The 11,432-nt window shown below is 44.0% G+C and overlaps 1 protein-coding gene across 1 annotated transcript; it reads left to right on the forward strand.

Annotated features, from left to right (window-relative positions):
* The first annotated feature begins 727 nt into the window (after nucleotides 1–727).
* Nucleotides 728–3,128, forward strand: LOC123154401 (bisdemethoxycurcumin synthase). Its single transcript, XM_044573150.1, has 3 exons — nucleotides 728–863; nucleotides 1,494–1,717; nucleotides 1,842–3,128. The coding sequence occupies exons 2-3, from the start codon at nucleotides 1,537–1,539 to the stop codon at nucleotides 2,843–2,845; spliced, it is 1,185 nt and encodes a 394-aa protein (XP_044429085.1). The 5' UTR covers nucleotides 728–863; nucleotides 1,494–1,536; the 3' UTR covers nucleotides 2,846–3,128.
* The last annotated feature ends 8,304 nt before the right edge of the window (nucleotides 3,129–11,432 follow it).

Consider the following 11,432-nt stretch of genomic DNA (forward strand, 5'->3'; position numbering starts at 1 on the left):
CGGTATTAAATGGGACGGATGGCCAAGCATTGCTATAAATAGTCGATGTATATGGATAGCTGCAAGGAATAAAGAACCAGATCTAACAGAAAGTTAATGAAAATTGACCATGCAACGCGTCAATAATTGGCAGACTACAACACCACTTGATCTCTTTCAAATCATATACTTCCACCGTCACAAAATAAGTGTCTCAACTCTAATACAACTTTGTACTCCTTCTGTTTATTTTTTAAGGCCTTGAAGACATTTCAGACAAGATGCAAAGTAACTCATTTTAGTTGTCTGAAACGACTTATAAAAATGAATGAGGGAGTACTAAATTTAATACAAAGCTGAGACACTTATTTTGGGAGAAAGTATAAGTGAAAGACAGAGAATGAAAATACTCATATTTCTTTTTTTCAAGAAATACTTCTGGTGTATTCATCAACTGCCAGTGCAGTATAAAGAATACCCAAGTAACAAAAATTACATCCAAATCCATAGACCACATAGCAACAACTATGATCACTGGAGCGAGCCAATCATCACCCCTCCGTTACCGCAGCCGAGAAAACCTTATTGTAGTAGACAGTCAGGACTATTCGGAATAACCAAACATTTGATTAGTAATTGCTGACATTGGTACTGCTGGACGTCAAGGGCATTGAGCTACATCTACATCATGCTACCCCTGTTCACGCGCCAGTCTTCCTCTTGTCCTGTCCTTAAATACTGGTCACCTCCTCCTCCATCCCTCGCATCTCTCGACACACACAACCATTGTTCGGTCTTCTACCTCATTTCCTTTCGCCTCCATTCCAGTGAATACTCGACCGGTATCCTCAACTTGGAAAGCGTGCACACAAGCAGGGAAGTAAGTAAGGTCCTGCTTGTATGTTGATTTGTCTCTTCAACAATGACTAGCAATAAATGCCTTGTGTAATGTAACATTTTGTGATGAACTTTGAAGATATATATGATTATTTGGGATGCTTTCTATAGAAACGTTTTACAATTATTTAATCATTATATATTAGTATGGGAGGGAAAATGGAACTTTAGTTTAGCTATAGTAATTGTAAGCGCTAAAGTGTTACATCCATGTACTTAGCAGACTATTAGGGCCATTGTCAGCTATTAATTACCTTCTTTGAGACCAACGATCTGTCTTTATTAGACAAGAGAATACGTTGCATTAGATCGGACAATATGAAACGAAAGCAACCGACAAAGAACATTCCTGCAGTTAATCATAGAAGAGGAATGCGACAGGTGGGAAACTCTTATTATCTTTATTTTGTTATTACCATTACAGAAACATAAGGTGTAACAAATAACACTCCATTTGTAGGTGTAGTGATATGTATTGTGAAATATCAATCAAATGGTGCAAATTAAAGGGACACTCTTGGGGCCAAAATTTGTCTAGATGACGGCTGCAGTAAAAGATATGGGATTTTACATTCGATCTTCACCCGCTCTAATAGATTTCCCCATCCTTCCTGTAGGTCAGGTACAAGTGGAAGTGGGCGGCAGCTCCGATCGGACACCATGGCCAACGCTCGCGAGATCCGGCGCTTGCAACGTGCTGATGGACCCGCCGCCGTGCTGGCCATCGGCACGGCGAACCCGCAGCACCGCTTGTCCCAGGACGAGTACCCCGAGTACTACTTCCGTGTCACCAACAGCGAGCACCTCGCGGAGCAGCAGAAACCCATACTCAACATGATATGTAAGCTTACATGCAAACTACCACTCCGTCCGTTCCATATTAATTCTCGCTGATTTAGTATAAAAGTTGGGTTTGATTCGCCAGACCTGCTATATATGTTTCATCGCTGTCCTGATTAAACCAGGCAGGCTAACGGGCAACGAGTGGCGTTTCGTTCACAACACGGACAAGATGATGAGCGCCCATCCCGAGTTCATCGACCGCGCAACGCCATCCCTCGAGCAACGCCTCGCCATCGTTGCCGTCGTTGCTCCGGAGCTCCTTGCGGCAGCCGCGACCAAGGCCATCGCCAGCTGGGGGCGCCCGGCCACCGACATCACCCACCTCGTCGTCGTTACCAACTCTGGAGCCGGAAGCCCGAGCGCGGACGTCCCCTTGGCCACCCTTCTGGGCCTCCGCCACAACGTCTGCCGCACGGTTCTCCAGCTCAACGGCTGCTTCGCCGGTTGCGCTGCCTTGCGCCTGGCAAAGGACCTTGCCGAGAACAACCGCGGCGCGCGCGTCCTCGTCGCCTGCGTCGAGCTCATGAGCGTCGCCGGCTTCCGTGGCCCCACCGAAGGGGAGGACTGGGTGAACAACCTCATCAGGAACACGGTGTTCGGTGACGGGGCGGGCGCGGTGATCGTCGGTGCCGATGCCGTGGAGCCTGTCGAGCGCCCGCTCTTCGAGATGGTGTCTGCGTCGCAGACCGTGGTACCGGACACCTTGCAAGTGGTGACGGCGGAGCTCAAGACATGCGGCCTTGATGGGAATGTTTCCACCAAACTGCCAAACCTGGTGGCCGACAACATTAAACAGTGTCTACTTGATGTCTTCAGTCCGCTTGGCATCGAGGTCAAATGGAATGACCTCTTCTGGGCGGTGCACCCGGGTGCCATGGCGATCTTGGACAAGATTGAGAGGGTTCTCCTGCTGGAGCCCGGGAAGCTGATGGCCAGCCGGACCGTTGCGCGAGAATATGGGAACATGCTTAGCGCCACCATCATCTTCGTGCTCGACGAGCAACGCCGCCGAATGGAGGAGGAAGGAGAGTGGGCTGAGTGGGGGGCCATGGTGGGGTTTGGACCGGGTTTTACCATGGAGACCATGGTGCTTCAGGCTACCAGCAACCTCAAGAAAATTAATTAGCACTTCGCTGTGCGCTACTACAAGGCTACCAGCATTCATGTTATCCGTATCTACCTATCTATCGTTCAAATTTGGTGAGGCGTTCCAGAAACGACTACTATCTGTCGAAACAAAGTGAAGCTGGTGGAGATTAAAAAATCCTGGCAAAAAAAGAAGAAGATGGAGCGCCTGTGAACGAAGAAGAAGTTCCTTCCTTTTGGCTTATTGCTGTTCTTGCTCTTGCAGCTCCTGTTTACCTATCTATCTTCACTGGTTGGTCTGTAATAATAGCTATCTTTATGTACTCGATCATGCTGTCGCTGGACTCGCTGGCTGTCTGTACTAGTAGTATAAGAGACGTCTTAAATGTTGCTTCTCCTTTCCTGGGTACTACTAGCTGATGGTGGTTTGGAGCTCTTGTTGAGCTTCTCTTAGACCATGATCAGCTTGTCTGTTTAGGTGCCCTATGATACCCTAGTTTCTGCTTGTTTCCTGTGTAGTGGTTGTAACAACACAATGGTGGTTTATGATACTGGAAATCTTTTATCAAAAAATAAAAATCTGAAAAAACAAAATACTCCCTCCGATCTAATATTGGGACCGGAGGGAGTAATTATTAAGCATGTCCATATGGTACGGTGTTGTGAGAATGCTAATAGCGACGTGTAAGATACAAGCAACCGAGGTTTACGATTTCGAAGTGCAAAAAATTTCGCTCACTATCGAAATGGTCGAAATTTCCAAAATTGTTTCGGACAAATCAATGAAATTGGACACTTCTTCTTCAGTACAACCCCCTTAGACACATCAACGGACCAGATCTGTTCATACCTCTTTATAAGAAAGGGCAGGATGGTCCTTTTACGAAATACGTCGCCCGGTGGAAGATCCTAAAAAAAAGCTGCTTCGAACTAAAATCAAACATAAGACCTCCCACAGTAACACAATCGAGCACAACCACTAGAATGACACAACCATGTTGACCAATTGGCAGCGCGGCGTTTTAAGAACTATGACCAATGACATATTTGACCATATTTTTGGATATTAGAACGTGACTTTATTTAAACGCGGACATTTTTCCAAATTGTAAACAAAATTTACGAAAAGAGGAACACATTTATAAACTCTGAACCAATTTAAAATAATGAGACATTTTTTAAAATTCTGACAATTTTTTAAAACACAAACTATTTTGAAACTTTAAACTTGTTTGAAAGTTCGACCATTTTTTGGTATTTTCAAACTTTTTTGTAAAATATGAATAAATAAATATGTTGAACATTTTTTAAAGTTTGCAATGTTGAAAAACAAAAAGATTCATGAACCTTTTTAAACATTCCCGAAACAGGTAAAAGTCGGCCAGAAACCATCTAAAAGGTTCTAAAAACCGGCATCTGCAGAGGCAACGAGCAGATTAAAAAGGGCTGCCTCATGTTCACTCGTATCGATTGGGTGTGTGAGAAACAACGACTGTTTGACGTAATAATCATCAAATAGAGTTTCCCCCAACAGGCCCCCGATGGGATCATTACCGTCCCCTAGTTAAGCCAACGGCTAAGCATTGTTTTCTAACTTTTGTTAATTCTTTTTTAAACTTGTTCAAAAAGTTGGAAAATTATTTGGAATGCCCTAAAATGTTCTTGTTTTCAAATATTTTTTAGAATTTTTTAAAAATATTCTGGAATCTCAAAAAATGTTTGTGTTTTCGAATATTTTGTACACAAATAGAATAAATGCTTGTGTTTCAAAACAATTCAAAATTTTATAGAAAGGTACGTTGTTTCCTATTTTTGTTCAAAATTTTCATCAATTGTTGGGAATTTGTTATCTATTGTGGAAAAGGTGTTCAAACTTGTAAAACGTTCATACACAAATTGAAATTTGAAAATTATTCGCAAATTTCAAGAGATGGTTAGTTCACAACAAAATGTTCATGTTGGTTGATAATGGCATAAGTTACAAATAACAGAAGCTTTCAAATTGGGAAAAACTACATGCTCACGGGACTCGTCTGGCCTAGTTTAGCAGACTCCTCTCAACTAGTGGTTTTTTGAACTATGGATAATTGACCCCAACGTTTTTCAGCAGCCTAGTACGGAGTACGGACACACGAGGCATCCATGCCAGCTTTGAACGACTTCCGACATCGTTTGCATGTGCGACACGTCCGACCATTATCGGTCCTTTTTCACCAAGAAAACTCCAGAAAAGGATTTGTTTTTGAAAACTCAAACAACTTGGCATGGTGCCTAGAATTGGGCATATAAGATCATGGAATAAATTTGGGTCATGTGATGGATGCCGAAAAAAATGGTCTCAAACGGACCCTTCTCGCCTACCCGAACACTCTCCATTGAATATGGTCTATTCTTTGACATGCATGAAATGATCTAACTTTTGTCAGCAGGTGGGCATGCCCATGGTAGGAACTCATGTCATGTTTGAATGAATTCCTACACTGTATGCAAGTTTCATCACGTTTGGCCATTTATTGACAATTTTTTCACTAAGAAAACTCCAGAAAATACAAAAATGGTCGAAAACTCAAACAACTTGGCATGGCGCTTTGAGTCAGTCATACAAGGCCATGAAAAAATGGACTCTTAAATGGGCCGTTTTGGCCTACTCGAACCCCCTCTGTTGAACATGGTTATTTTTGGACATGCATGAATAGACCCCAACTATTGCAAGCAGGTGAGCATACCCATGGTAGGCATCTATGCCATGTTTGAACGAATTCCGACACCGTGTGTAAGTTGCATCACGTCCGGGCATTTTTCATCGAGAAAACTTCAGAAAATGCAAGAATTTTCGAAAGCTGAAACAGCTTGGCATGGTGCCTTGATTGGCCATACAAGACCAAGAAAAAGCTGCAGCCATTTTAGGATGTCGAGAAACAAAGTGCTCCCAAATGGACTGCTCTCGCCTACCCAAACACCCTCAGTTGAACACGGTATATTTTTTGACATGCATGAAATGAACCCAACTTTTGAAAGAAGGTGGACACACCCTCGGTTGAAGTTGGGGCCAATTCAAGGATGTCAAGAAACAATGAGCTCTCAAATAGAGCCTTCTGCCTTACCTGCACACCCTACGTTGAACATGGTTTAGTTTTGGAAATTCTTGAAATGACCCCAACTTCTAGAAATAGGTAGGCATTCATGCCAGGTTTGCACAATTTCCAACACCATATGCAAGCTATGATACGCCTGACCATTTATCGGTCTTTTTAACCAAGAAAACTCTAGTAAATGCAAAATTTGTTGAAAAATAAAACAATTTGCCATGATGCCTTGAATTGGTCATACAAGCCAATAAAGAAAATTAGGTTCATTTGATGGATGTTGAGAAACAACGTGCTATCAAACGGAGCCTTTTGGCCTATCCGGACAACCTACGTTGCATATGTTGTTTTTTGGGACATTCTTGAAATGACCACAACTTTTGCTAGCAGGTGGGCCTGCCTATAGTAAGCATCTATGCTAAGTTTGGAAAATATATTTAAAACCATAATTTAGGTAGGTACTTAAAACTGCTTTTAAGTTTTTAACATAACTAATAAATAATAAGGGACAAAATTGAAAACTGTAATCAAAGGTTTTTCTAAAAACATTTAATAAATATTTGAAGGAAAAATAATTTAAAATCTTAATTTAATTACCCGGTCCGATCTCATCAACAACTTCACCGTGTCAATTCACAACACACCTTCGGTCGGCAGTGGCTACGAGCTTGTATAATAAAGAACGTAAGGAAGCGAGCACATGGATACCAGACTTGAAGCTAATATTATGGTGAATACAGAATACATGTAATATGAGAATATGAAGCCTATGATTTTGGAGATGGGAATGAAGCAAATATTTAGGTCATTGGAAACATGTTATGCGGACCAATGAAGCATGTTAATTTTGAGTTGATGTGGAGGTAAAATTTGAGTGAGTTTTGGTGCAATGCAAATGAATAGAGACGAAACTCTTTGGTGTCTTTTCAGTTGCAAAGGAAGTAAATTTTGCTAACATTGGATACAAATTTTGCTAGATTGATTATTTTCCTTTAAAATCTTGAATTAATTTTCTAAGATTTATTTTGCTTCCTTAAATCAATGGTTTGTTTCCGAACTCACATGATCTATGGGCAGTTATTAGTTTCCACCAATCACATAAGGAAAAAGCTTTGCTGGCACACATTCTATCACTAGTAGAAAAAGGGTCAAATGTTCAGCTCATTAGTCCCGATTTGTAATTGAGCCGGCACTAATGTAACCATTAGTGCCGGTTCCAACGGCTAGCTGGGTCGCTCTCATTAGTACCGGTTCGTGGCGAATCTTTAGCACCGGCTCGTGCCACGAACCGGTACTAAAGAGAGTGGTGGCAGGATGTTGTCAGTCTGGGGCCCCTCCAGCACCTTTAGTACCAGTTCGTGGCACGAACCGTTGGTAAAGGTCGTCCTATATAAACCCTTCGTCCACCCGCGAGCGAGCGAGCTCTGTTTTTTCCCTCTCCCCTCTCCTCTCTGTTCTTCCCCCTCTACCTCGAGCTCATCTCAAATTTTTCCCAAATTTTTTCAAGATTTGAAGGCCCCCATCCATTCAAGTGATCACAAAGGTAAGCAACTTTGTCCTTTCATCTCTCATTGCTAGATTAGCTTTTGCAATGCTTTATATAGTCATTAATTTGTGGGTTTTAGTAATTTGGGAGGAATTATATGTGGTAGTTTATTTGATTTATATGCAATTTGAGCTCAAAATAACTCTTAGTTTGCATATGTAGGTGTGGTTTACTTAGTGCCTTCCCGTCTCCGTCCTAACCACCGTCGATCGTCTGCACCGTCTTGTGGCCGGCACCACCTTGTGGGGTGAGCCCTCTTGTTCTTATCTTTTTTATATAAAAAAATCATGTTTGTGTGATTTAGATATATAGTTACATGTATAATTATCTTACATGTATGTTGTTTGTTATTCATAGTGCCATGGTTTTGATATCCGTCCCCGCCGGCCCTCGTCCGGTTTATGATTCGGATGTGGTATATTTTTTTTATAATTATTTTGTTGCATTTCATGTTTATGACAAATTATGCCCATCAAATTGACATGGATATTTTTATCTAGGAGGTATGTGAATCAGAAATTCCAACCGACCCTATTGTCCAGAGGCTAAATTTAGTTGAAAGAGAAAACGAGTATTTGAAAGAAAAATTGAAAAGAATTGAGTGGGAGAAGATGGAATTGGAGTTGCATGTTGCCAATGTCGTCGATGATCACAAGATCAAGATGGAGAAAATGCGCTTGAAGATTAGAAATATTAGAAAATATGTCATTCATAGTGAGGCTTGGTATCATTATGCTGGTGGATCAATTGTTACCTTAGTTGCGATCTTGATCGCATTTGTTGTTGCATTTAAATTCTTTAGCTAGAGAGCTATTTATATGTTTGCTTTATGAGAATAAGTATTGTATGAACTTTATGTATGAACTTGTATTAATTTGGTCTATTCGGTGTTACGTAATGAAGATGAGCCGGCAATGGATGTATGATGACCGATGCTCTCCCCAGTTCATTGAGGGCGTGTATACTTTTCTGATTGTGGCTCAGGCAAACAAGCGGGCAGATGGTTTTATGCCTTGTCCATGTGCTGGTTGTAAGAATGATCACAATTACTCTAATGCAAGAACCATTCACGTCCACCTGTTTGAGTCCAGTTTCATGCCCCACTATATTGTTTGGACCAAGCACGGAGAAAGAGGGGTTATGATGGAAGAAAATGAAGAAGAAGAGGATGACGATAGCTATCCTGGTCATGGGTTCCCTGAATACGATGATGCAAAAATGGGGGAAGAAGCTGAGCCGGCAATGCGGGAAGAAGCTGAACAAGAGGCATTAGATGAGCCAACTGATGATCTAGGTCGAGCCATTGCCGATGCAGAGAGAAACTGCGCAAGTGCAAAGGAGAAGAATAAGTTGCAGCGCATGTTAGAGGATCACAATAAATTGTTGTACCCGAATTGCGAAACTGACAACAAAAATCTGGGCACCACACTGGAATTGCTGCAATGGAAGGCAGAGAATGGTGTATCTGACAAGGCATTCGGCAAGTTGCTGGTAATGTTAAAGAAGATGCTTCCAAAGGACAATGAATTGCCTGAGAGTACGTACGAAGCAAAGAAGGATGTCTGCCCTCTAGGGTTAGAGGTGCAGAAGATACATGCATGCCCTAATGACTGCATCCTCTACCGCGGTGAGTACGCGGATTTGAACGTGTGCCCGGTATGCAGTGCATTGCGCTATAAGATCAGCCGCGATGACCCTGGTGATGTCAAGGGCGAGCGCCCCAGGAAGAAGATTCCTGCCAAGGTGATGTGGCATGCTCCTATAATACCACGGTTGAAACGTTTGTTCCTAAACAAAGAGCATGTGAAGGCTATGCGATGGCACAGAGAATACCGTAAGAAAGACGGAAAGTTGAGAGTACCCGCTGACGGGTCGCAGTGGAGAAAAATCAAGAGAAAGTACATGTAGGAGTTCGCAGGTGACGCAAGGAATGTATGGTTTGGTCAAGTGCAGATGGCATTAATCCTTTTGGGGAGCAGAGCAGCAACCATAGCACCTGGCATGTGACTCTATGTATGTATAACCTTCCTCCTTGGTTGTCCATGAAGCGGAAGTTCATTATGATGCCAGTGCTCATCCAAGGCCCTAAGCAACCCGGCAACGACATTGATGTGTACCTAAGGCCATTATTTGAAGAACTCTTACAGCTGTGGAATGGAACAGGTGTACGTGCATGGGATGAGCACATGGGGGAAGAATTTGACCTAAAGGTGTTGTTGTCCGTGACCATCAATGATTGGCCTGCTCTCACTAACCTTTCAGGACAGACAAATAAGGGATACCGCGCATGCCCGCACTGCTTGGATGATACCGACAGTATATATTTGGGTAATTGTAGGAAGAATGTGTACCTGGGACATCATCGATTTCTTCCGAGCAGGCATCCCGTAAGAAAGAAAGGCAAGCATTTCAAAGGTGAGGCGGATCACCGGACGAAGCCTCGCCACCATACTGGTGCTGATGTACATGATATGGTGAAGGATTTGAAGGTAGTCTTTGGAAAGGGTCCTGGCGGAAAACCTGTTCCGAATGACGCTGACGGATGCGTACCCATGTGGAAGAAGAAATCTATATTTTGGGACCTGTCGTATTGGAAAGACCTAGAGGTCCGCTTCGCAATCGACGTGATGCACGTGACGAAGAATCTTTGTGTGACCCTTCTTGGCTTCTTGGGTGTGTATGGGAAGACAAAAGATACACCGGAGGCACAGGAGGACCAGCAACATATGCACGGAAAAGACGACATACGTCAGGGTCATGCCAGCTACGCTCTTACCAAAGAAGAGAAGGAAATCTTCTTTGAATGTCTGCTCAGTATGAAGGTTCCGTTTGGCTTCTCGTCGAATATAAAGGGAATAATAAATATGGCAGAGAAAAAGTTCAAGAACCTAAAGTCTGATGACTGTCACGTGATTATGACACCTGTCTCTCTAGGGTCGACTGGAATTCTTCGTTCGCCGTTGTGGGGGCACCTGTCATCTTGCCGCCGAGGCACGTATGACCCACTCCTTGGAGGAGGCGTGGGCACTCGACGACGGTCATCATGGTCGAGTCGATGATCATACTGCTCACGGTTCCTGTACTGATCTTGCCGGTGCCCACATTCCTCACGCCGCGGAGGCGATCTTGGGCTGTGAGCGGATTGGACAGTATCTGCCACCACAGATCTGCTATGAATCCTATTCCGCTACTGAGATGATGTTGTATTCTGCTCTCCTGCTGCCCGGAGCAAAGCCCGGATCTGCATCAAACCTCGGCCAGCTTCTGACTGGGAAGGTTGAATTGACTCTGCTATTCGAACGACAGCTGTGAGATTCTGGATCGGAGTTCGGTATACCTGAGTCGGAGGTGGAAAAAGTTGTCGTCGACTGGATTCAGGAATCCGCTGCCGGGCACGCTCGTCGAGGGCGCGCTAGAGATTCTCCAGTCGAGTGCGCTCAGCCAAGTTGGCCAGGCGCGCTCCTCCAAGGCCTGGGCCTTGAGGGTTTCTCCAATGATAGGAGTGTGAAGCGCATCCACGTTACGGCGGCGAAGCTCTTCCTTCCGCTCCGACGAGGGGTTCGGGGCGGTACTCCTCATGGGCATGTGATGGGTCGCCGACGCCATCACCACCTTCTTCACGGGTGAAGCCGGGAGGACTGTGTGGTCCATTGACCATCAAAACTTCCGCCGTGGGGTCGCTGCTGTCACACTCGGATGCAGTCTCGACGGAGCCAGTTGACAGATCGAACAGGCCATAGAGAGTTTCATCAGGCTCGATCGCCGTGATTTCTGGGGTGGCCGATTGGCGGGTGCTACCTCTTGAGCTTGCGTTGGATTTCCCCGAAGAGGAAGGGATGATGCAGCAGAGTAGCGTAAGTATTTCCCTCAGTTTTTGAGAACCAAGGTATCAATCCAGTAGGAGGCCACGCTCAAGTCCCTCGTACCTGCACAAAACGATAGCTACTCGCAACCAACGCGATTAGGGGTTGTCAATCCCCTCACGGTCATTTACT

The sequence above is a fragment of the Triticum aestivum genome, chromosome 7A (assembly GCF_018294505.1).
Source record: "Triticum aestivum cultivar Chinese Spring chromosome 7A, IWGSC CS RefSeq v2.1, whole genome shotgun sequence".
Classification (NCBI taxonomy): Eukaryota; Viridiplantae; Streptophyta; class Magnoliopsida; order Poales; family Poaceae; genus Triticum; species Triticum aestivum.

Excerpts from the sequence above, each read along its gene's own strand:
- LOC123154401 (XM_044573150.1), top strand. The coding sequence starts at position 1,537 with ATGGCCAACGCTCGCGAGATCCGGCGCTTGCAACGTGCTGATGGACCC. Across the intron at positions 1,718-1,841 it reads ACCCATACTCAACATGATAT|GCAGGCTAACGGGCAACGAG; the intron begins GTAAGCTTACAT and ends TGATTAAACCAG.